A 26,114-nucleotide genomic window follows, 5' to 3' on the forward strand; every position below is an offset into this window, starting at 1 on the left:
TGTTTTCCTGAGACTAGTTAAAATTTTAAAAATTTTAGAAGCCTTCCCAGTGCCCGTTATACTGTAAGAGACCAAATTAATTTTTCTGAGTGAAATCCTGAAGTCAAATTTTTGCCTCAAATTAAATTTAACTTACAAACCAAGTTTTCCAAATCAATTTATTAATTCTTATCTTGACAGATGGCATCATTAATACTTTAACAAACGACTTAAAATTAGCCAAATATCTAAGATAGTTACATGTACAAAAGATATACAAATTAAAACCATTTAAAAAGTAATAGATACCATAATTTGCACTTGACCACACTTTTGTATTAAATGATTGTAAAATTAAAACCTAAGATAAAAACTGTACACAATATGCTTTGAGTGACTTAAATCTTAGAAAATACAGGCAGTCTTTCACTGTTACACATTTAGTGTCTCTGGTGGGTTGAGGAGAGAAACACCATGATACCTGCAAGTAGGGGAAAAAAACATTTTTAGTAAACATTCATTGAGAGAAGGAATGATATACTAGGAACTCGAAAATGCTATTGCTATCTGTTTGATTATATCTGTTTCTATCTGAGTGATTATAAAACCATTGCCTGGTTCCCAAAACATGCACATGCCCCATTCATCTCCCTTCATTTTCAAATGCAGGACAAACACATGGCCTGCTAAGAGAACAGCTTTTAAGGAGGCTGTGCCCAATTTGTGAATCTTTAATAAAATTCAAATGTCAAGGATCTCTGAACCATACGATAGGCTGGAAAAGCAAGCTTCTTAAAATCTATTCATGTTAATTCTTACTTTGAATTTTTGTACTTTTCTCTGATTGACTGTTGTGCATGCTGTGGTGCTCTGAGGTAGGTCTGGTGAAGGTCCAGGAGACAAGGCTTCAGACTCTCCAGGGTATATCCAGTCTTTTGTACTAAGGATTCAGGCTAGAGGAGGGAGAAGAAACCGCTGAGTTGTTTTTAGCGGCAGACACTATTATAATAGCACTGAGCTTGAGTTTAAATTTCAGTACTAACACCTCCAACTGAAAGATCTTCCAGTTTTCTCAAGCCATTCCCTTTTATGCTGACTTTGATCAATTCTTACTACGTTCCCTGCTAGTAGCAGGTCATAAGACCCGAATTAATTTCAGCACGCCTTTCAAATCCAAGTAATACCTGAGCTTTGTACCTAACAGTGTAGATAGTTGAACAGTTTTTCCAGGTCAGTACATCCAAACAACCATCAGCTGTACACGACGATTACTAAACTTAATGTGGCACAAGCATGTAAGTGGCAAGGTAGCTGTGAAGACATCATAGTACATACGTACCCAACTTTGTCCCGTGACTGTGTAGAGGGCTAGATGAAAGGCTGCTCCAGCGATAACTGATGGCAAATACTTAAGGTATGGGTCAGCATCTATCAAACTTAACTCTCCCAAAAACTGGAATGAAAAGTAAATATACTTTTGATCGCAAGAGTTCTAGAATTCAAATCTCAAATCCCTGCCTTCTGACCTAAGTTTTCCCTCGCTGTATAGAAACCATAGGAAAAAATTCCCATAGCCTCATCTTTTAGCTATATCCATTAACTAGTGTTTTGTCCCATTGTCTTCCCGTATTTTCCTCCTTTTAATAACTTTTAAAACAACTCTTCTGGCTACCCTACCATTTTCCCAGACTTCATCCTCAGATCACTACTCCTAATGCTTTCCCAATTTCTATTACATTTTGCCAATGTTAGGCTTTCTGCCATACTGCAGCATTAATCTGTCCCCGAAATACTAAATCCCTTGGCTAAAGCTGTACAGAAGAAACTAGGGCTTGCCCTTTATTGTGACCTAAGAATCTTGATTCAACCAAATGAAAAGAACTTACCATTGCTAAACTTTCCACTTTGCAGTTTGCAGGCTGCTGGTGCAGAAAGTACTGGGTAAGAAACTGATTCACCGTCGGTGCTGCTAAGTCGAAAGCAAGGACTTTGAGCACTAGGTGCTCCATTCTCAGAACCTGCTTCTTGGTGTAGGTGTCATCTGTAATGTACACAAACTCTGCTACTTCTGGGGGGTAGATTTCTTCAAACTTTCTACAATGAATAAAGTTTCAAGCAATCAGTCCTAAAAGAGAAGCTTGTTTATCCCAATTCTGAAACCCAGAACAAATCCACAGAACGAATCCACAGAACGAATTCAAAACCTATTCTCCACCCGAGGCCTGTTTCTACTGATAACTGACTGGTAATTGACCATTTCTAGCAGAGACTGGGTAAATGCTAATTAAAAGACCCAGGCCAATAAAGGACGTTTGAGCTATTTCTCCCAGGGCAGTCAAAGGAAATAAATGAGGCACGAGACTTTCCAAGATGGGAACAATACCGAGTTCACCAAGTAACTGAAAATTTAGAAACTTTTCTTAGAAAAATAAACGTTTTATGTTTTAGTTTCAAATTTTAGTTTTCATGTTTTAATGGGGAGAAGATTTTGCTTATGTGCCAGAAAGCACTTTTTAATGGAAGGAACCACACTTTTCCACTTTGTACTCTAGTCCTGGTGTATTAAAATGTAGCCAGTCTCCATGCTCATTCAGCAAGGTACCCTGAAATCCATACCTGGAAACTGTCCTTAATGAGAAGTTTCACCCACGCCTGTCACCGCTAAAGTAGTCACTCTCTGCCTTGTGTAATACTAAATGTGACACTGTTGAAAATCCCAATTTCTTTCTTACACAGAAAGGTACTGATCACTTTTCACCCAAGTTGACTTACGAGGCCAACAGCATAGCAGCAGTGCCCACAAGCTGAAGTTTTCCTCTCAACACAGACATGGATGAAAGAAACCTATCGATGTAGTTCACAGCCAAATGCAGCGTCTCATTCTGGAGTTTATATTCTTCTCCTACTTCAACTAACCAGTCCACGAGGATAGCCCTCATACTGTTGGTGATGTCTGGCTGTTTCTTCATGTAACCCACTTTAGGCTTACATTTAATCTGTTGAGAAAGTTACTTAGCATAGATTTAAACATTTCAATTAGATTATTCTATCATTAACTATGCTGCTATATGCTAGAAACCTAAGTATTGTATTAGAGCGATTCATTGGTAGTTAAAAAACTTCAAAGCATTTCCCTCTCAATTTCATTTCATGACATTGATTAACAGTATGAAAAGTGGATTCAGAGAGCCTTTACCTCCATTTCCCTGAGGTATGTATGAATGTCCTCGTGGTAATCTGGTACTTCGTTAACACTCACTGGCTTTTCATCTTCCAGTACAATTGACATGTCCATAGCATGTGGTGACTCTGGGAGAATTCAAAAGTACAATTAAGTTCACTATTTAATTTAAAAAGCGATTGCCCTTGTAGGAAGTCCCACACCACGAAAGCATATATTTCACGTGATGAAAAAGGGCTTCCTATGACAAAGTACAAAGAATATTTATTTCACCCTGGTTTTAGTACCTCTGTCTACTTAGCTTTATTTAACAAGAAAAAATACTGATAGACCACAAACAGGTAAATAAATGTGAGGGTCATGTATTATGTATGTTAAAGTATCATTCAACTTCCATGAGACAAGAACAGGTGACATGGTGGTTCCATTAGGAGAGAGTTAAAGTCCAGGTTTTGAAATAACATAGGATTTGCCCTAAGAATTTGCAGATCCCAAAGCCCATATATTCAAAGCACAACCTACACATTAAGTGGAAGCAGGGCTAACAAGTGTATTAATGAGAAAATTAGGTTTATTATGGGCACTATAAAATTAACACTGTAATCAACAAGAGATTCACTTTTTGTAATTTTAAGTTATCTTTTGAAGCAAAGATCTATTATTCTTTTCACTTCAAGGTTCACTTTGAGGCTAAAATTTGTTGCAAATTTTAAATAAAAATACACAAATTCTTTGAATTCCGAAAGACTTTCCTACTCTTCTCAGACCCCCACTCATCAATAAAACTAAAACAAGATTGGATTCAGTGAGCTGTCCAGAGACGCCAGCCCTAAGGTTAGGCAGCAGCACAAACTGCAGGCACAACTGTCGAAAGCAGCTACTCTGATGTGTGGTTTAGACAAAGAGCCACCGTTCAGCTGCTGACTCACAGGACAGTGTTCCTCTCTGGTATCACAGGATCGCTCAGATGCTTTCACAAAACAAAACTTTAAAGCTCAAGAGATGTTAGTAGATATCACAATATGGAAAGCTGCATACCCATCTCTGAAGTGGTATGAACATAGTGAATCTGATGAATACAATTGAAATCTATTCTCCCAACAGGGCAAACGTTTCCAGGATCAGATTAAAATCAATGAGCTCTATTTAAATTGATGAGACTAGTAGTGTACTGGAAGGAACACCGGTCAATTAGGATTTTAATCCTTTTTTGTAGGTCACTAGGTCATGTACTAGTTGTGAGGTCTGAGATAAAGCACCCTTTTTAAACTTGTGACATTAAGACTAACTCATGTAGTAAGGGTCAGGTAAGATGCCTTAAAATGCAAAATATCATTAACCCAACTTATTTAATAATTATGATTACATCGATTTGATACAGATGTTCATTAAAACTTACCAAAACTGCCCATCATGGGGTAATCAAGAGGTACCAGTGGTTTTCTTGGTTCAGGTAAAGTAAGAGCTGAATTAAATGCCAGGACATCTTCACACTCTGTTTTTTTAGATTCACCTGGCCTCTTTTGAGTCTCTTCTTCCGCTTCATCCACATGGATGGTAAATGCAGGCTGTTGACTGTTTGCTTTCCAGGGAGGAACAATAATATGCTCATCATTTACAGGAAGATCCTTAAGAGGTGCAGCCTAAAAAGAAACGGACACTGATTTTGAGCCTATTAAATGAAGTTTTTCTTTCTTCCCCTTATGGGTCTCAGCCTCTGCTTTACTCCCAACTACTCTATCAGGAAAATTAAAGTTACTGCAGCAAAATCCAGGCAAGGAACTTTGAGTAGTCAAAGAAGAGGGATGTTCCAATGTGTCACAGGCATTTATGCAAAGGTTATAGAGACTCATATCAAGTGGAATTATGAGAAACTAATCAAGGCCACAAGAGGGGTGGAGTGGCTGAAAGGTGACAAGTTTAGGAAAGAGATGGCAAAAATGCGTTGCTTCACCACTTTCACCCCAGGGTGGAGCAACAGAGCACATCGGGTAAAATGGCGGAATTTAGCAAAAACAGTATTTTTTATATCCTTTCCTAAGGTAGAAGTAACCTCTTAACCGCGTGGGCAGGCGGCAGCAGGTCCAGGTCCTAGAGCCCTGCCGGGGGGTTTAAAAACTATGAGAAAGGCACGGAGGCGGGCAAAGACCACAGTCATGGTGTAGGGCTTGGTTTGACCCCATTATCTATAGGAAAGTACCCCCAATCGAGAGTAGACAGGCAGCACAATGCAGTGATGGCCAGGAAAGTAACGGGAGAACTACGCCGGTGGCATCCCACACGCCACAAAACCAGGGATCAGGGGGACTGTAGGCCCAGGCCTCCCTAACAAAAAGCCCAGAGGATGCTCTCGCCCCTCTCCTCTGCCTGCTAAACCTTTGCAAAACTAAGCCTCGGCCCACCCTCCCGCAGATATCGCTCGTCTTTTACCCGTCTCGTCTTGGGTTTCTGCGGCGGCGCTGGACCCCGCTGGTGCCCGGCCTTCAGTACAGCCAGCCCGGCCCGGGTGCGGGGCTGCTGGGCGGGCGACGCCTTCTCGGGGTTGATGTTCTCCTGGTCCTCTTGGGGCGCCGTCTGCTGCAATGTTAGCAGCGCCGAGCCCGCCTCGCGGGCCGCAGACGTGCCCAACATCTCTGCTCCCGAGCACACGGCGGGATCAGCCTGCGGCGCCAAGCAGCGTGCAGTCGGTACCGCCGTCCGGCCGCGCCAAGCAGTGCTCCAGCCGTCGCCGCCCGCCGCAGCCCGGGCCAGCCCGCCCGCGCACCCCCCCGCTCGGATCGCTGAGAACCGAGGAGGCTACGAAAGGCGCAGGCAGGCACCGCCGGGCGTGCAGAGCCTAGGACACCACCGCGACGCAGCGAGCGGCCCGCCGGAGAGGCGGCTGTTCATGCAGTTCAAGTATCCCGCGACTATTGAAATGAGCCAATGACCAAGGCCGGGGCCCGTGACGTCACTCGCGGCGACGCGTCGCAAGCGAGTGAAGGCGGCCGCGCAGGCGACCGCGCAGGGGCTGGGCGGGGCGATGGCGGACGGCGGCGGGAGGAAAAACGCCTGCGCCCGGCGGGAGGCGGGGCCTGGTTTTACGTGGCTTTAAATGAAGCCACGGGGCGGGGCCTGGGCTCAGCGCTGCCTCTGGGATTAACCAGGGAGACTCGAGCCGTGATTAGGGGGCCGCCCCAGCCTTTAGCCCGGGGACCTCCAGGCTTTGACTGACTCGATTCCCAAAGTGTAAAACCTGACGCCGCCACTGACTGGCCTGGTAGTCTCGGTCAAGGTTATTCGATGTCTCGGAATGATATGTACACGTCGTGCTGTTGTTAGGATTAAACTATATGCCTAACTTATTTAACACGCTGCTCACGTAGTAACAGGCAGATTGTGTCATCTGCCATTTAGATGTTTTATTGTTCCTAATGAAGATGCGGTCAATTTGAGGGGCCACCTTGAACTACTGCTGATACGTATAACAAACAGTAATTACTACAAGAAATTCGACCAGACAGTCCTCAGTTCTGATCTGTTTTAACCCACGATGCAGCAGCCAAAAAGCACCAGTGAAATTCTAGCGACATAGATATGTGTTGTTTGAATATAGCAGAATATGTGACCTTATTAAAATAAAACTCTTAGTGATATGTGCCTTTAACAGATTTTCACATTTAATATTCAAGGCTGTACGTAACTAATAAATAGAATGGTATATAATTAAGCACGATTGTTTTCTGACAAATTCATGTGTCCTTAAAAACATAGAGAATAGCTGATTTTCCATTATAATCTTTATGCCATTTTAAAGCAAACTTTAAATACAATATTCCTCTGAATATGAATAAACATGAATTAAGATTAATGAATAACACTTCTGTAGCCTTAAAGTCATACTTCCTCTCATACATGATAAAAAGGAAATGAGTGGATACTAGTGCAGGAAAATCTAAGAAGCCATCACTATTTCTGCACTATTCACATGCACACTGGTCTAGCTCTATTTGTTACAGCACATCAAGTTCAAGTCCCCCTCACCCCCAATCTGTGCGAGCTCTGCTTGTTCTTTGACCACAATTAATAGCACTGAGCCAACTGAAGCATCTTACAAACTGAGCACTGGTCACGATGCTCATTACCAAGCAAGAGTGAAATCAACTGCAAATCAATCTCTACTCCTAGAAAAAATAACTGGTAGGTTATTTCCACTGGCTGACAGCATATATAGTAACCAGGACACAAACCAGGCACTAGCATGTGGGTTCTCGTCCCAGCTTTACAAAATAATAGCAGTCTTCTTCACTTAACCTCAGTGAGAATCAGTTGTCTTATTGACAAAATAATACAGTTAAGATCAAAAGAGGTAAACGAATGCAAATACATTTTGAAAACTGTAAAGCAGTTTATATATATATATATATATATATATATATATATATATATATATATATATATATATATATATATAATGTGTGGGTAGAGCTTGTGAAATATTTGAATGTATTTTTATTTTCCAAATATTATTTATCATCATAAAAGTTAAAACATTCACTTACAAAAAATTCATTAGAATACCTTACAATCATTCCACTTGTATTTTAAAAATAAAAATGCTCTCTATTTTTAAAAAGTTGCATTTGTCAAAAGAAATAGAAGCATTACTAAAAAAAAGTTATATCTCAAATATTTTTAGAAAATATTTAAAAATATTTAAAATGAAAGTATATGTAGTTAGCTTTTATTTTTAAACAGACAACTTCTCTGGAACTTTACCTGGTTTATATTTCATGCAGCATCAAAGAAAGCAATCAATGCATTTTGGTCATAACTGTCCAGAATCTCCAGTAAAAGAGGTACTTTGGTTTTTACATTGGTGCCTTTAAACTTGAACTTATCTATGAAGAGATCGGTGATCATGCCTATGAAAAAAAAATGTTAATTTCCTGTCATTGATTAGTTCTAATTAATGACATAGTACTTAATAAAAGTGAATGATTGCTTGAGACTCTATTTCTAAGCACCTATAATTGAATTATTTACACACACACCTGAAAGAATTGATGCTTTTAAAAATATTTATTTTGGGGGAATTTTAAGGCAAGTTTCAAAATATAAATCAGATGGCTAATAACCCTCTTAACAATTGGTTACAAGCTATTAATTCAGACAAATACTGTCCAGTTTTGAACTGCTCTCGGTATATTTAACATCACAACAAAAGGTTTGTTTTATCCACCAAGCTGACCATTTCACCATACTGTAGAAATTCTGTTCTTAACAAGTTTATTCATTTATATTAAAATATTCCATCAATATGTTGACCTTCTTGGGATTTGACTTCCTAGGTTCAAAGATCTGGGCAAATTATTTCACCTTTAAGTTCTCTCATATGTACAATAGAAATGATTCAAGCTGTCAATCCATTTACCCAAAACCCTGGGTGTGAGGTATGTGTCAAGAGTTTTTCAGTTTAGGAAGATAATAAAGGAATATAGCACATATGGTATAATACTCAAGGGGAGTGAATGACAGCATTTGATAACAAAACATAGTAATGTTTCTGCAACAAAATATATGCATAAACAATCCCACTAAGTAGAATAAAAAAGACTATAAATAATTTCATGTCAGTTTAAGTGAGATTTTGTCATTAAATTAATTCAGATCAAGTCAGATTTGATTTATGACTGACTTATCAAGCCAAATGATTTACGAAAAACAGCTTTGTTTTTGAAGTTTTCTGGATTTTGGAAGTGGTGATAAGAGACAGTGGTTCTGCACCACCCATCTTCTAGGCTGCTAAAGGATAAAAGACCACGTGCTTTCCATATAGTAAATACTAAGATATTAGATATGATTATTACAGTTTGTGAGCAAGTCCCTCAATGTAATAAAAGAAATTCATCAGGTAGGCTAAGGATGAATATAGATTGATGACACTAATTGACTCTATAGAAAACTTGACACAGTGCAAAAAGCATGCATTTTGGGGTGAGGAGGGTCTACAGGCTCTGCTGCTACTTACCTATGCGACAACAAATTCTTTAGTCTCAGATGTCAGTTAAAAAGTGTAAAAAATGGAGATAACACCATCTACCTTGCAGAACTATTTTAAAGATTAAGTATCCCACCTGATTATGAAGATGTTATAAATAAACAAGTGTGCTATGTACGGTAGGTCTTATGTAAAGATTGCAAAAAATAAAGTTTTTCTTAAGCTGGTCCTTCCTTTCCTCTTGCTCTCGTTCTTTTTCAGTATAATTTGTGAAATACCAAACTTCTACCACCAAAGCAAAATGAGTTTTTCGTTTTTTTGGCTTTTTTTTTTTTAAGGAGGGCACAGCTTGCAGCAGCCCATGCAGTGACCGAACCAGCAATCTCGGTGTTATCAGCACCATGCTCTAACCAACTGAGCTAACCAGCCACCCCACAAAATGAGTTTTGGACTGTAAATTGACATACTATATACATATATATATATATATGGGATATATATATCCCTTATTAAATTTTGCCTAAAAATATATTAAATGCTGCATTTTGATATTTCACAATAGCAAAAAAAACCTAAAAATTATTTGTGTAAAATAGAGCCTAAATTTTAATGCGTCATAGATTATAGTCATTTCACACCAGGTTTCTTCATGTATATAACTCCACATTGCATTATACTTATTTCACTTAATTTTACTTGCATTTTAACAAGTAAAATTACTAAATATTAAAACTAACTTGACAAAATAAATATTCTAAGCAACAAATTGGCTGTCACAGGTTCATGATGCTGTAATCTTTGCCTGTCTGCTCTGCCCAGCTTCTCTCACATGATCCTTTACAAACAGCCAGTAAAAAAGAAATATGGCAAGGTATTCTAGAATAGTACACTAACCATAGAGTCTTTCAAGATGTGCAGGTTGCTTTTTGTATTCTTCCTGTAGGTGATCTGCCTCTTCTAGAATACGGCGATATTCTGGTATCAGAAAGTTTGTATTTCCCTCATGAATCTGCAATTCCTTGTTTAAAATTAAAAACAGAAGCAATTTAATGCTCAAAATTCAATCCAGTATAACTTTAAAGTCTTTAAAATTTTAGAAATCCCATCACAATAAAATAATGAGTCCATGACACATATACTTACTTTTAAAGCATCAATTAACTGAACTTTCTTAGCCAAAAGCAACTGGTACTCCAGCTTTGGGTGGATTAGCTTTAAAGTGTGTTTGACTGATAGTTCATTTATCTCTAGAAGAAGTTGAGCCAGGCATAATTAGAAAGTCACTTTGATCAGAAACATTCTCACTGTAATAACAACAATCAAAATAACACCCAGAAAAAGATGATTCATTTTTCTTTTTTTACCGTATGAGATGTTAAGGTTAATTTTCCTCTTTGTAGCTTCTTTAGAGAGCACATCTTTTAGGATGGATATAGTAGAAATGTTGTCAGATTTAAAAATTCCTTCTCCTTTTCTATAAAATTAATATATATATTTTAAAAAACAGCTTTAGAACAAAATACATCCAGTAAATACGTATTTTGTAACTAGTAATTAGAGTTTAGATTTCATTTGATTTTAGATTTCTTTATCTCATTAATATAAAGCATATTAAATGTATAACCTTCACTGTGATATTAATTTAAATTCTGAACATACTTGCAAAACTAAATAAAAGATGTTAGATATATACCTCCTAAAAATATGCTAATTTATGTCCTAGATTTAAAACAACTTCATTTACACTAATAAAATTTCCAATAGCTAACCCCGTATATATATAAAATACATTTAGAATTGCTTATTTACATGTCTTTCTTTGATGTACTCACATAAATTACATAAATTACAAGCATGACTATATGCTTCTTTCTTAAAAGAAAGCTGACATCAAACCTAAGAGTAGCATTTTCTGTTCTTCCACGCCCAGCATATATTGTCACGTCTTATGGCCCGTCACAGGACCCTTGTTTTTCTTTAGGGAACCACGCCTCTCTCTCTTCCTTCTCAATGCATATAATATCATCGGCACTGGCCTCAACCCCATTTCTGGGCCTTCAAGAGGAAGCACTGAGCAGTGTATTCCATACTCCTGGCCACAACGGTTCATGGCTCAACAGTGACACTCACTCCTGAGACTTTTTTTACTTGAACTAATGGGAAAGAGAGGCTCTATGTAGCTGAAAAGATGTAAGGCTGGATGGAGCTGCTGTCGGCCACCATGGCACTACACAGGAAAGCCAAGAAAAGACAAAAACAGCTGAGCAGGCCGGCCCAGTGGCTCAGGCGGTTAGAGCTCCGTGCTCCTATCTCTGAAGGCTGCCCGTTCGATTTCCACATGGGCCAGTGGGCTCTCAATCACAAGGTTGCCAGTCGTCCTGCAAGGGATGGTGGGCTCCACCCCCCTGCAACTAAGATTGAACAGGGCACCTTGAGCTGAGCTGCCACTGAGCTCCCAGATGGCTCAGTTGGTTGGAGTGAGTCCTCTCAACCACAAGGTTGCCGGTCGTCCCACCAAAGGATGGTGGGCTGTGCCCCCTGCAACTAGCAACGGCAACTGGACTGAAGCTGAGCTGCGCCCTCCACAACTAAGACTGAAAGGACAACTTGACTTGGAAAAGTCCCGGAAGTACACACTGTTCCCAATAAAGTCCTGTTCCCCTTCCCAATAAAATCTTAAAAAAAAAAAAAAAAAAAGTTCATTTAAAAACAAACAAACAGCTGAGTAATGGAAAACGATAGTCTTGATGACACCAGTTAAGCCACTGATCCAGTTGTGCTCAGATTATTGGTACTTTAAAGTTATATAATTCCATACATTCCTTTTATTTGGTTACGTCGGCTTGCATTTGGCTCCTTTTTATGACGACCAAAAGTTTCCTAATATATACTATCTTTCATCTTTTCACACACAAAAATAGTTTACATTGACTAGCTGTAGGCAAATACTGATTCTTTTTTCTAGAAAGATGAGTAATACACATTATTTTGATTCCAATTAAAGTTTTAGAAATCGTAAGATTTTCACTAGTCTTTAACTGATGCTACTTAAACACACAGTACCTGATAATGTGGAATGACTCATAGGGTTTATCTTCTTTTAATCATCGCAATTCAATGAAGTAAGTGCTATTATATCCATTCCTCAGGAAAAAACTGAAGCTCAGAAAGTGACATAATCTAGTTAAGGTCAAATAGCTGGCGAGTCCCAGAGCCAAGATGCAAACCTAAGGCTGTCTGCCCCCAAAGCACATGCTCCTCCACTTCCTCCATGCATGTGTATTTTATTCAGTTTCCCAAAACACATTTATTGAGCACCACTATGTCCAAAACCATGTGTTAGGTACCTGGGGGACACATACAAAGATAATCAAGATGCAGACTGCCCGTGAGCTTACAGTCTAATTTAGAGAGAGACGCTTACAGAAAAGTTATTATACTGAGGGTGCCAAAAACATGTATACAAGTCGACACTTTGGTCAACATTGCTCAAGCAGTAGTTTGCTGTAATCAGAAGAGTCTGGACGCTGATGGTAACCACTCTGAGCTCCTCTTGTAATTGCAGAAGTCAAATGTGACTTGTATTCATCTTTTGTTATTGGTATATATTGAGTTTTACAATTTTAATACAGTTTTCCTCTTAAAATGTGTATATATTTTTTGGCACCCTCTTTTTACTTCAAATAAATAACAACAAATACGTAAGACAGGTAAGAATAAAATGCTATGGGACCAGAGAAGAGAATCAAAGGAGTGAAAAATGCAGCTATTCATTTGGGCCTTGAAGAGTAAGTAGAGTTTTGACTGCTAAAAAGAAAAAAAAAAAAAAACGTAGGGACACAGAATGGTAAAGACAAAGGCATGCTATTATAAAAACATACAATATGTTACTGGCATGTCGAATTGTCTGCTATGAATAAAGTGTGAGGTTCACTGGTACTTCAAAACAGGAGTCATTCGGGCACCCCCATTTGGGACCCCCCTCCGCTCAGGAGCTCTGACCCTTTGCTTTCAATAAACTATCCTCTTTAAAAAAAAAAAAAAAAAAAAAAACCAAAATACAAAAAAAACCCCAAAAAACAGGAGTCATTAGTACAGGTTCAGATATAGGTAAGGTCCTCTGGAAGGTACAGTGAAACAGCTCCATAGAACTGACCCTAAAACTAGTTAGACTTCTGGAGAGTTCTTGGTTCCAAAAGGCTGCATTCTAAGGTAAAATTTTGAGTTCACAGCTGTTTCCAGAATTCAGCATGGGGAGGTCTCAGCTAGGAAACAGAAGTAGAAAACCTCAGTAATCTCCTTAGGATAAAAACCTTAAGAGATAGAGACAGAGAGAGGATAAAGAGCCCGCTCGCCTCGAAACAAAACAAAATTAAAAAACAAAACAAAAGATCAAACAAACAAAAACAACTTACAGATGTAAGAGAGAATCAGAATACAAAGATCTTGAAGCAGGAGGGTACAAGCTCAAAGAGCACATGTAGAGAAATGAGGCTTACCCAAGAAGGAAGTCATTTCACACTCAGAGATGGGAACAAAGGAGAAGGAACTCTTAGGCTCTACTGTACTGAGAAATAAAAATCATGGGAGCCCATGACATATAGGTGGGAAGAGCGCAGGAGTGCAGCTGGGAGCTTGAGAAAAGTATAAAAGAACATAGTGACCTCCGCCTCATAACGCGATAGCTTCAAAAACTTGCACGTTTTAAGCCAAAGTTCTGAGTCATTTCCCATTTCTGCATAAAGAAATTGATTCAGAATTTTTATTGGAATCAGAATAATGTTCAAATCAATTTGGGAAGAACTGACATGTTTACAATGTCTTCATATTGATGACTATAGAAGACATTACTCCATAAAATCAAGTCTTTCATGTCAATAAAATTTTAAAGTTTTCTTCATGTAACTTCTGCTTATATCTAATAAAAAACAGTCCTACAGATTTTATATGGATATTTTGTTATTGTTATTGCTATTCTGAAAGGGTCTTATTTAAACAATTTATATTATCACTGGTTATTGTTGGGAATGGGAAATGTACTGATCTTTCATATTTATCTTTATTCAATCATTTTTAAAAACTCATTAATTTTACTTGTTTTTCAATAGATTCCCTTGAGCAGTATAGGCTTTCGATCCTATTATTTGCAAATTATTCCTGTTTTAAAGCAAAGGAAAATTTAGAAGCTCCATTTATAAAGAAACCTTGTGAAGTAGTAACAAGTGTTATCTACCTGTAGTTACTTTCCAGTTGTGTATCCAGGAAGGTGTTCTGGAAGTAAAATGTCACACATTCTCCTGCTGGAGGTTTTTCAGGAACTTCAGGCAAGCAAAACACCACCCAGGAGTGTACTTCAGCAAAACTGAACTGGCCCGTTAAAGTCAGTGTATTCACGGGTCTATAATTTCATAGTAGAGGTACACATTTGTGTGTGGGTTTGATTAAATACATATGTATACAACACATTAACAATCAGGATTTTGCAATAGTAGCTAAACAAATTTTAAAGCATCCATTTAATTTTTCTCAAATTAATCTTACATATCAGATAAATGAACATTTAGATTTCATGGGGGAAAAAAGAGTGCTTATCTATACCTCTGGCTTTTAATATTCAGTTAAGTAACGTAACTAGCTTGTTTTCATTATAACATGCTTTAGAAATAAATTCAGTTTACTCAGGTAGATTTCATTTTTAAAAAGTTCATCTGGTATTTCTATTATACAAAGTACAAAACATTCTTATACAAGAATCTCCTTAGGAAAATAATCAGCATAATGTGAAGGCAAAGAATTCGGCTTTTAATTTTAAATAAGATGGATTTGAAACCCTGCTCCATTACGTACTATTATATAGCTGTGTGCCATTCAGCAAGTTAGGGAATAATACCATCTATCTTGCAAAACCACACACACACGGTTGTGAAATAAATCAGAGTTTAAATAAATCAAATGAGTAATTATAAACGGTTAAGAAAATATAAAGTTTGTGGAATTGAAGGTTCAGAAGGAATTTTAAGAAAATTAAAAAATTAAGAAAACTAAGAACTAGCAAGGACTTTGGGAACCATCCAAACCAACCCTCTCGTTTGCAGGTGAGAAAATTTATGCCCAAAGAGATTAAGTTCTTTCCGCAAAGTGACACAGGAACAGATTTCAGAGTATAACCTGAGTCTCCTGATTCCCACCCAGTTTGCTGCTCTTTGCAGCACACTATGCTACCTCCACTAACAACTCCAACTTTTATGCAGGAAGACACCCTCAGAAGAATCTATCCCCTTTAATGTTTTCAAAAACAAATCTTCCTTAGGAATATTTCTCCTTATATCTATTTAAATTACATATCTTTAAAATTACAAGCTGCAGTAGGAAAAAAACATGGGCTTTGGTCTCAAATCATAGCTTTGTTTCTTGTATCTGCAAGTTCTTTACTTTTCCAAGCCTCCCTTTCTCATTTGTAAAATGGAGCTATTACTACATGTCTTGCTGTAAGACTTAAGTGATAATGCACGACACAGGGAAAGTGTTCGTTCAACCATTCAATTCTTTCCCTTATCCTTCATTTAAACCCATGGTCTCTCATCTTCAGGAAATAAAGTGAAAAACTACAAACAGGAGGGAATGGAAGTCAGAAATAAGAGGGACTATCACAATCAATTGCTCTACAAGTATTTTCTGAGATGAAATAGAAAGAACAACAGTGCTTGAGGTCCTGTTCACTTCACAGAAAACTCAAAAGCTAAATGGTATTTGCTCACTATACGTGAGAGAGAGAGAGCGAGAGAGAACTGTTACTGTGTTAGAGATGTCAGAATGGTAATATATGAGAGAGAGCGGGAAGTCCAGCTCAAGCCAGGCTCTAAAAGAAGACAAAGATCTTATATCTATCAGAAATATTAATCCATAGCATTTAAATACTGAATTTTTATAATGTACAAATATCTACCAGAATTCACACTATAAAAATTAAAAGCAAGTTTATCTGCACCATGTAATACCCTAAAAATAAACTCTTCCTTTGTCCTACCTGTCATGATCAATACAATGAGTTCTTTGATGGAGTGAAAGGGGTTTGATAAGGTACTGGCGGACCTGGCAGGTTTTGGGTTGAATTCTTGGAGTCACATATGCTTGAAGTGTGCCATACTGGCCTTCAATTGAGCGAATCTGATTCCACACAAAAGAGGAAAGAAAATGAAAATAATCCACCAATGTAGACACAATCTTTAAAATGTTCAACACAAGTAGTCAAGCACTAGGCCTTAATCTCTTCTGTAATATCTTGAAGAAAATAACGGCACTCTATTAAACAGCTATTTTGTACTAGTAGAGTAAAGGAAAATTTTAGAAGATTTTGGCAGTCGAAAGCAAAATTAATCCATCTATAAAAGTTATCCTGGCCATATATTTTTAGGTGATTTATCTATACTTAGCAATGCTATGCATTCCAAAAGACACACATTCTCACATACTAGTCTAGCACATTTAAAAACACAGGTTAATTATATATGAGTCACATCAAAAAGGGTTCATATTTAGATATTTTTGTTGAAGGGTTAAGTGAGTTTTCCAAATAACTAAAATTTATATGGAATATTTAATTTCCTCAGAAATAGGGGTATTGTAGCATAAAGCTATAAAAATCTATTGACAGAAAAAAATGTTTCCAAGAACTTAACTCTTGATTTTCTATGAAAATAGAGAAGCATACTCATAATCTATTATAATATATTTAGATTAGGAAATTCTTTTGAGCGATTTTGAAGATGGCTGGTTGAATATTCTGAGAATTCATAAACAGTTAACAGAAAGCATTAATTCATTAAACTGTGAAGACCTAATTTTAGACGAGTTGGAAAGCTGTCCAGCTTCTCCCGCCTGCCCCCCTTTCAGCTCCTCTGTTCCAATTCATGGGATGGATTGTATGTAGTACCTCTTGTATTACTCGTATGTAGACTAAAATAAATTATTTAGAAAAAAAATTACATTAAACTGGAATTTCCTTAACCAGATGTGGAAAAAACTGTGTAACAACATCTCTTGAAGGAAACATACTTTGAATCTCAGAACCTTTGAATCAAGTGTTCCTTTGAATGAGGAACACCAGGAAAAAAGCTACAGTCCTCCTTAATTTTTAGATCACAAATATATAAAAAATAAATAAATAAAATTTTTTTTAAAATCTCACATTAAAAATTAGATCTGTATGCCACAATCAATATTTAATTATAGAAGTGATTATGTTACTAAATTGCTAAAAAAAACTTTAAAAGATTTTCTTTAGAACAGATAGTAATAAATGATATCACTGGAATGCAGACAGAAAAATCCAGATAGTAGGAAAATATAGGACTAATGCTCCAATACTTCAATAACCAAATGACCTTATTTGAACCATGACTGGATCAAACAAACAATAAAAACAAAAGTTAGAGAAATGTGAAAACTAAATATTTGATGATATTAAAGAATTGTTAATTTGTTTTAGATGTGATAATAGCATTATGGTTATGTTTTAAAAGGGATTTATCTTTTAGACACATATACTAAAATATTTACAACTTATATTATAAAATATCTTGTATTTGCTTCAAAATAATTTGGAATGGAGAGAGTATAAACAAGATTGCCAACAGCTGGTCATTGCTGAAGCTAGAATAATTACTTTTACACATTTTAAACTTTCCATAATAGAAAATTACAGAAAATATTTCCAGTTAGAGGAAATTAAGGATGGTAAATTTAGAGCAGGTGACTGACTATGAGTGGCTGACGAATAATAGCAGAGATAATGGTGTGGGCTGAATTAAAACCTAACAAATCATTCAAAAGTCATTACTACAAAATGAATCATTTCAGGGAGAAATTTAACACAAAGATGTATCATTTTTGTTGCAAGATATATACCAAGATAAAGAAAAAAGTTCAAACTTTCAAGTAAAGATATTTTCAAACATTTTTACCTTGAGTTCCAGCCTTGTGGTATTTGCCTGGCACCGGTAAGTGGCAAGAAGAAAGTTGTCATTTGACTGGGAAGAATTGAAAGTTAAGGAAAAGGATGAATCCATGCTTTTAACAATAAAAACAACATCAATAATGGTTACTATTTACTAAGCACCTATCACCTGGGCGGCACTGTGCTAAATGCTTTTTGCTTATTTCTATAAACAACCCTATGCAGTAAGTTTCACTAAGAAAGTTTTAACACATGAAGAAACTGAGGCATGAGTAGTTGGGTAAATTTCCCAAAAGCCAGTGAGTAATAAATTGGAATTCAAATCCATACCTTTCAGACTCTAAAGGTCATGCCCTTTCTATCTTGAGTCTCTACAACAACGTTTTAAAATATTAATTGTTCTTCTAAAAATTTAATGTATGGTACCAACTCCTAATGTTTATAAGACGAAAACATCAATGTTTGGTATAGAATGTCTTTGATTTTCACAAATACTCAGAGGACTGAGAAATATCTCACCAAGTAGCACAGTCCCTGGCTTACTGCAGGACTTCAATACATGTTTGTTGAATTAAATTGGAGAGGTTAGTTCACGTATTGTAACTTCTTGAAATTGAATATTAAACTACCAAAATAGAAAAATATATCTGGGTTCATGAGTTGCAAATACAAAGCAACATGAAATATTTGATATGCAATTTTCATGTACTGTTATTTCCCTATATTTAATAACTGAAGAAATAAAAAGGATGCAAATATCAAAAAGAAAATTCAAACATTAACATTTCAAATCACTTAAACCTAGTCAGCATAGGCTCAATCAACTGAAAAATGAATTAATTTTTGTGGAATTAAAAACAAATATTTATAGATAAAATGATATAGATTAGAAGAAATAAAACGTCTGGGATTAGGTTTGGAATGGGGGAGAAAAATGATGAAGAGCATAAAGTAAGACTGGCCATATGTTGAAGTTAGTGGTGAGTATATGGAGTTAATTATACTATTTGTACTTTTGTATGTACTTGAAATACTCATAGTAAGGTTTTTATAAAGCTATCATTCCAGAGAATAGGTTTTAAATTAGTATAAAATAATCATTCCAAAGAATCCTGCAGTGATATAAGTAAAAGAGGTTAGTCTTTCATGATAATTTAGGAATTAAAGATTTTATGTGCATATTAACTTAATTTTTTAAATGATCATAAAAATGTAGGCCCTAATTTTTTACGTATGTTTTAATTTTCAAAAAGGGATGACAAACCATATATAATACAACTGTTACAAAATCTCCTATCAAGAAAAAAAGCTTTAATATGAAATTATATTACATTGAAAATTAGTCCCTCACATAGCTATCAAGTAATTGGATTTAAGAGATCAGAGTAAGGAAGGGATCTTTACTCTTTTTATTCCTTTTATATTTATCCCTTTTTCATTTGTGTAACTAACTAACTAGCAGCCAAGCCCAGTCCCGCCCCCTGTTCTGGCTTGCCTTGGGCAATGCAGCCAATCCAGATCTTCTGTTTACCTAACTTCTCTTCAGGAGCCACCTGGAGCTCTGAGATTGCTAGTCTGCTAGCAGGAAGCAGAAAAAAGTGATATAATAAGCAGATCCCAAAGCTCTGGCGAGACTTCATCTCAGGTACCTTGTACACAGTAAATGCTCAATAAATGGCTGCTCAATGAAGGTTAAGCAAGAGTCAACAAGCCCAGCAAGAGTCAACAAGCCCAGAAAAGTGAGGAAGGGCAGGCAGAAGGAACAGATCATGTTCAAATGCAGGAATGTGTGAAATTACATAGCATTTTCAAGAAATTTTAAGAATGTCAGCTTGGCAGAAATAATGTGTATGGAAGAGAAGGTAGCAACCGCTGAAAGATAAATTGGAGATGTAATCAAGAGCTGAATCGTGGACAATTTTTTACGTCACAGCGAGGAATCTAGACTTATATGCGGCAGGAAACAAGGAATCTTCCAAAGGTTTTGCGGTCGAAACGACAGTGATGCCTGTATTTTAGGAAGGCCTCTCTGGCGGCAGTGAAGGCACAGCTGGCAGTGAGGTGACAGAGGCAGAGCAAGTGGGTGGGGGATGAACAGTTCGAGCAAGCACGCTGTGGGTGCGGAACGTCAATAGACGTGCAAATGAAGCCGAACAAAGGCAGAACAGCCAGGAAGGTAGAAAGGGCTGGAACCAGTAAGTAATTGGATTTAAGAGATCAGAGAAAGGAAGGAATCTGGGACAACACCCTAGTTTACAGGTGATCTGAGGACAAAGAAAGAGAACAGCAGATTTTGAGGGAAAGTTGCAAAGGGAGAGACTGAAGAAACAACAAACCCCAGTGACGTTCACAGGCTTTATTCAAAATGGCCTAATAGAAATGAAAGTGTCTACAGAATTGTTTTTTACTCACCTCAGAATCACAGCTGCTAAAGCTGACAACAGCAGAATTTTTATCCACATCAAGTAAATCTATTGGAACATCACTCTACAGTCAATATTTAAAGAAAATAAAGGTTCAGATAGAAAACTAAACATTTTTACAAAACATATTCTCTCTAAGGGTTATTCTTGTATCATCTGAATTTACATTTGGTAATATGTGCTTCTAGAAAATAAATCTAACAGAGAATGTTATGTTACAATGACTTATTTATCAGAGATTATATAGAATGTTGTCTCTCACCAACCCCTTAAAGGTACAATCTTCCTAGTATTGTCTGTGCTAGCTAAAAATGTTATGATGGGTCGCAAATAATCATACGGCCATTCTGATTATATCAGTTTCTCTTTTATCAATTTTAACTTCAGTTGTAACACAGAAAGGGGATGACTTTTGGTCCCCTCTGCAGAGGCAGTTTTGAGGAACCGCTGTTGCACTTTTGACATTAATCGTGCTCCTAGAGTTGTTCAATGCAGCTGCCCCCAAGCTAGCATCAGTTAAGAGAGATTTCTGCCTTTCAGTTTTAATGAATAATCTGATCTTTCCCTATCTTTTAAAACCTTGTCCTCTTCTTCCTCTTTATTCTTTTCTCATTTTCTGATGGGTTTTTCCATCATTTGCTTGTTTTCCATTCATCATACTACATATCATCCTTTTCAACTCCACAAATATAATCCAAGTTAAAGGAAAAAATAATTAAGTATATTGATGAATGGAGTTGTACATTATTATTCCTAAATTTCACCTGGGATTATCTACTTTGCCTACTGATCTCCCTAGAAAGTGGTGGTCGATGAGCAGGTTGTACCGCAGGCTACCATTTTAGGATTTGCAGCTTTAGAAAAGGTTCGAATAAGGGCATTAAATACTGGAGTTTTCTAAGTTGCACCTCTGTTATGAACCTCTTATACCTAAAGAACAAAATTCTTAATGTCCTTTCTGACTCATCCTGAAACTTAAGTCCATCAGCTTTCGGTTTAGTATGTATAGGATAAATAAAAGCAAAGATATAATTTAGATAATCTGTGAGCAAACTGGTCATCTCATGGAAGATTAAGATAAACCTTTAAAATTACTATCTAAACTAAACATAACATTTAAAAGACAAATATGGAAAATTGTTGTCTAAAACTAAAACATGTTCAATAATAATTAGTGCACATGACTGGTCTGCAAAATAGATTCAGTCATAAAACAAATAAATCAGACATTTTGCTTACCTGTATTAAGACATTATCTATTGCTGTCTGCACCTCTAAGACAAGGCTGTAGCTGGCATCATCTTTATTTAATGTAAACTTGTCGTTTATACTAAATGAAGGTACTGTTGATTTTGCTTTGCTTGACTGAGAAGACTGCTGATATTTCTCTCTTTCCTGTAGTACCTTATACTGCAGGTGTTCCAACTCACTGCTATAGGAAAATATGCACAACTTCGTCACCTATAAGGGTAAACACTTGCGGTCCTTTGAATGTTTATAAAAATTTGAGACACTTGCTTCTGCAAAATGGACTTTTATTGGTTGAACTAAAACTATAACACTAATAGGAACAAATTTTTTGCTTTTATAACTGACCAAATGATTCACCATTATTTATCTCTAATCTAAACATTAAAACATCCACTCAGTCCCATAGCAGCAATATTAATAAAGAGTTGTAAGTATCAAAGCAGGTTGCAAATAACCAATTCTAATGTAAGATCTGGTTACAGGTCCATGTAGCTACACAGAAGAGAACCTGATTGTACTGGGGCAGAGGAAGACGTCGGCCTTAACAAGAAACAAAATGTGTGAAAGCAGTTAAACATGCACCTTTCAGGAAGCGTTAAGGAAGAGAGACAAAATAAGAATTAACATCTGGGGGACCACGAGGATGATCCTGAGGCAGGGGTACAGCTGCAGTTCTACCTGGTGTTAGGGAGGATTCTGCTGAGACTGCACTGTGCAGCATTGCTGACACTCCAATTACTGGCAAAGGCCATTTGCAAATGAAGTAAATAGTAGTACTGGGGTAGACCAACCCGAGGCTTAGCTACTACCCCAGTGTAGGAGGAAAAGTCTAGGGAGCACCTTGGAAGGGATTTGTGCAATGAACAAAGGAAAGGACTCATTTGTTTAAGAAATGGTACTGAGTGCTTCAAATGTACCTATGTTCCAGGTGATGAATGAACAAAACAGAAGCTTCTCATGAGCTTCCGTCAGGAGGGGCAGACTTGGTTATAAACGTGAGGTATTATACTGAGGATGTGAGATAGTCCTCGTTAACTCTACTTAGTATCCTTGTATGATCATTAGAGCTTGCTCTCCTGGTGGCGTTGGTAAATCGGCTTGTGGAGAAATTGTAGTGTAGCTTTAGTGAACTAGTGCTTGTGGAATTCTGCTGCCTTAAAAACCCTCAACTACCATCAAAAAATTATTGGCCCTCTCTCCCCCAAGAGGTTGAAAAGGGCTGAAGTAGGGAGAGCAGTCATTAAAAGTTTCAGCAACTCCCACATCTTCATTATATGAAGCAATTTTACTTGAGTCCCCTTCAAAGGATTTGACAAACTGAACAGACTATGAAAGCAATCCCTGTGTGTCAGGAAGTCAACATCACTCACATTCGGTAAGAAACTTAGAAGCCAAAGTTACACATTCAGAAAAGCCCATAGGAGCAGTGGACATTAGAATTAATGAAGAACACAGCCATCTGTGTTAGTTTCTTTCTAATGTCCGTGGAAAAAAAAACCCCAAAACACGACAATTATCTATAACTAAACAAATGCAAAAACATAATTCTTAATTTAAATAAAGTCGACATAGAATAAAGTATACAAAAAGTATATTTCTAACTCTAAAATATTAATCAGCACTTACTGCTAATTTTCTCAAACTGATAAACTTTCATTAATTATATTAATTATTTCCAATAAAATATACTGCATGTATAAGTAATAAACAACCATACACTTCATGAAATGAAAAACATAAAGGCAAACAAAAAAGTCCAAAATTACCGTAAAGAAGAAATTTTATTTTGCATGTCCTGATTAATTTTCAGTTCCTCTCCTGGTCCACTTTCCTTATGAACAGGCTCTGTTGTCAGACCTGTAACCCAGCCTGTAGAAAGGAGTTAGAATCATGTACTATCAGTGCTGCTGCTGTTCACAGAAACCCCATCTACATGCCCCTTTGTCCACCACCACCAGCCTCGCTTATTCCTCTTCAAACAAAATAAAACACAAAAGAATTCACACTGGAAAATATTCAAACCATAAAGAAATGATGTCAGCATTCTGTGATACTATTTTTGCTTTGCCTAAAAGACTGTAATACTATGATTAAGGAAATCTTTCACTTCTTAATTTACAATTTTAGTTTTCAAGTATGGAATAAGTCAACACATTCTAGCAAACGCAAAAATAGCTGATGAAACAGAATTGTTTTTCAACAATTATTTTCATGGAAAGTTAAAATCTTGTATAACTACTATAAGAACGCAAAAATGACCTCAAAAGCAAGCAAGTTTTAATAAGAAATGTATTCAGTAACAAAACATAAATTTGTTTTTAAACCAAAGAATAGCATCGAACATTTAAAGATACTAGTGATATGCCAGGCACTCTTAAAAATTATTATTTAAATATTAACTGTTTTGTAAATCAACCTGCCTACTCCTTCTTTCATTTTTTAACCAATAAAGCTTTTAATGCTGTAAGATAAGAGTGAGTTAGTAATAACACTTTTTTAAAAAGTCACCAAAAGAAATTTATTTATATTTTTCATTACCGATTTTTTTCTTCAACTACCTCCTACCACTTACCTTACCTGAATATGTGGACAACACGATTTCATCATAGCCATCCTTCCCTACACAACCTCCTTGGACAGATGTAACACTTTCAGACAAGGCCTAAAATAAATTCAAGATCAAGCACTTCATTAGTAACTAAAAATTTCACATGTGTTAAAATAAGCCACAAAATGTATTTTCCTGTCTCCAGACATTCAACATATAATTACTAAATATGTATTACGTGCAGACACTGAGATTGGAAAGGCAAAACTTCTGCACAAATGTCAGAAAATTTCAGTGGTTTCACATTTGGAGAAAAGACTGAAATGGACTCCTATATTTGTGTGTACCACTCAGCACAGTAGTCATCTAATGAGCAAAAATGGGTTACTTATATAATGAAGTATTTTTAAAATGACATAAGCAAACTCTCAAAATATTTAGTCTATTTTCTGAATTCTACAGATCACCTCTAATGTGTTTTCTCCAAATAGTTTTCTTGATGAATACAGAAGATCATACCCTATGAGGAACCTTTGAGAAATTTGCTACTTTAGAGAGAAAGCAAGTTTTTCAGAAAGTTCAGGCTCTATAGCTCTTGTAAGCAATACTTTCCAAACTTGTCTGATAATAATCACTTGAGTGAGTCAACTAGCAATTTGTATTTTTAACAAACACTCCAGGTCAGTGGTTTTCAAGCTATTTGGAAAGCAAGCAGTATATTTTATATTGCAATCTGGTATACAATCACGCATGAATGTGTAAAACAACACATATAAATTAAAAGGTTTGTATTACATGCTGATATATTCTTATTCACTCTATTTCATTAAAAAAAAAAAAAGTGTTGGCAACCCACTAATCGGTTTGACCAGTAGTTTGAAAAACTCTACTAGGTAATTCTTATCAGGAAAGGCTAAGAAACATTGTTTTAAAGGAGAAGATGTAGGAAATGGATACTAGCATTAAAAATTCTAGTTCTCGTCATCCTTCTTGTAGGAGGCAAACCTTAGAGCTATTCTGCAAATCAGGCTATCTTAGCCTTTTCGGAGATGAGTACCTGAGAGAGTCAAGTAACAAAGGTTTGATTATAAATTTGCAAAAAGGTTATTTTTCTTTTTTTTTTAACAAGTGGATCTCACATACGTACACTTGAAGTCTTCAAAACTTTCTGTTCATGTTCCCACTAAAGTTATTCTGAAAAAAAACTATGCACCCCCTTGTACATTTATAAGCTGCCTTTTAGATTTTTCCTCAGAACTTTAAATAGTTACAAAGAATGTAATTTCTGGAAGTTTTAAAGATTATCATTTTAAAATAAAGCTGTCACATTCTGTAATCATACCCAATGAATCTAAATACCAGGACAAATTTACGTACGCAATCATTGGCTTTAAAAATGGAGAAACAAATCCTTCTTTAAAAGTTGGGAATTTTAGGACTGGCCCGGTGCCTCAGGCGGTTAGAGATCCATGCTCCTAACTCCGAAGGCTGCCAGTTCGATTCCCACATGGGTCAGTGGGCTCTCAACCACAAGGTTGCCAGTTCAATTCCTCAAGTACTGCAAGTGATGGTGGGCCCCGCCCCCTGCAACTAAGATTGAACAGGGCACCCTGAGCTGAGCTGCCTCCTGGATGGCTCAGTTAGTTGGAGCATGGACTCTTAACCACAAGGTTGCCAGTTTGATTCCTGGACTCCCGCAAGGGATGGTGGACTATGCCCCCTGCAACTAGTAACGGCAACTGGACCTGGAGCTGAGCTGCGTCCTCCACAACTAAGACTGAAAGGACAACAACTTG

At 36.8% G+C, this 26,114-nt stretch overlaps 2 protein-coding genes across 5 annotated transcripts in view; both read right to left on the reverse strand.

Annotated features, from left to right (window-relative positions):
- Nucleotides 1–140: 140 nt before the first annotated feature.
- On the reverse strand, nt 141–5,815 carry CCNA2 (cyclin A2). The gene is made up of 8 exons (XM_081077127.1): nt 5,591–5,815; nt 4,560–4,803; nt 3,176–3,288; nt 2,752–2,975; nt 1,866–2,073; nt 1,319–1,432; nt 799–932; nt 141–460 (listed from the first exon to the last, which is right to left on the reverse strand). Exons 1-8 carry the CDS (start codon nt 5,789–5,791, stop codon nt 412–414), a joined length of 1,287 nt encoding a protein of 428 aa, XP_080933253.1. The 5' UTR covers nt 5,792–5,815; the 3' UTR covers nt 141–411.
- The window catches only part of BBS7 (Bardet-Biedl syndrome 7), a 37,632-nt gene continuing 16,192 nt past the window's right edge, over nt 4,675–26,114 (reverse strand). For 2 of the 4 annotated variants that reach the window (XM_081077121.1, XM_081077124.1), the window contains exons 9-19: nt 24,348–24,432; nt 23,537–23,639; nt 21,759–21,951; nt 20,509–20,583; nt 18,104–18,169; nt 16,168–16,307; nt 14,374–14,538; nt 10,505–10,614; nt 10,284–10,387; nt 10,035–10,158; nt 7,592–8,064 (exon numbers count right to left, since the gene is read on the reverse strand). In XM_081077121.1, coding sequence (XP_080933247.1) covers nt 7,931–8,064; nt 10,035–10,158; nt 10,284–10,387; nt 10,505–10,614; nt 14,374–14,538; nt 16,168–16,307; nt 18,104–18,169; nt 20,509–20,583; nt 21,759–21,951; nt 23,537–23,639; nt 24,348–24,432 — 1,299 coding nt within the window. In that variant the 3' untranslated portion in view covers nt 7,592–7,930. Of the gene's footprint in view, nt 4,804–5,694; nt 5,822–7,591; nt 8,065–10,034; nt 10,159–10,283; nt 10,388–10,504; nt 10,615–14,373; nt 14,539–16,167; nt 16,308–18,103; nt 18,170–20,508; nt 20,584–21,758; nt 21,952–23,536; nt 23,640–24,347; nt 24,433–26,114 lie in introns of those variants that run through there. The other 2 variants (XM_081077123.1, XM_081077122.1) reach the window with 2 other exon arrangements.

Source organism: Rhinolophus hipposideros (assembly GCF_964194185.1).
Source record: "Rhinolophus hipposideros genome assembly, chromosome: 16".
NCBI lineage: Eukaryota > Metazoa > Chordata > Mammalia > Chiroptera > Rhinolophidae > Rhinolophus > Rhinolophus hipposideros.

Bases quoted from the DNA above. Each gene is read 5' to 3' on its own strand.
- CCNA2 (XM_081077127.1), bottom strand. From the start codon at position 5,791: ATGTTGGGCACGTCTGCGGCCCGCGAGGCGGGCTCGGCGCTGCTAACA. The intron at 1,433-1,865 runs GTAAGTTCTTTT...TTTTCATTCCAG, and splicing joins AAGTGGAAAGTTTAGCAATG to TTTTTGGGAGAGTTAAGTTT. The intron at 461-798 runs GTAAGAATTAAC...CCCTACTTGCAG, and splicing joins GAAAAGTACAAAAATTCAAA to GTATCATGGTGTTTCTCTCC.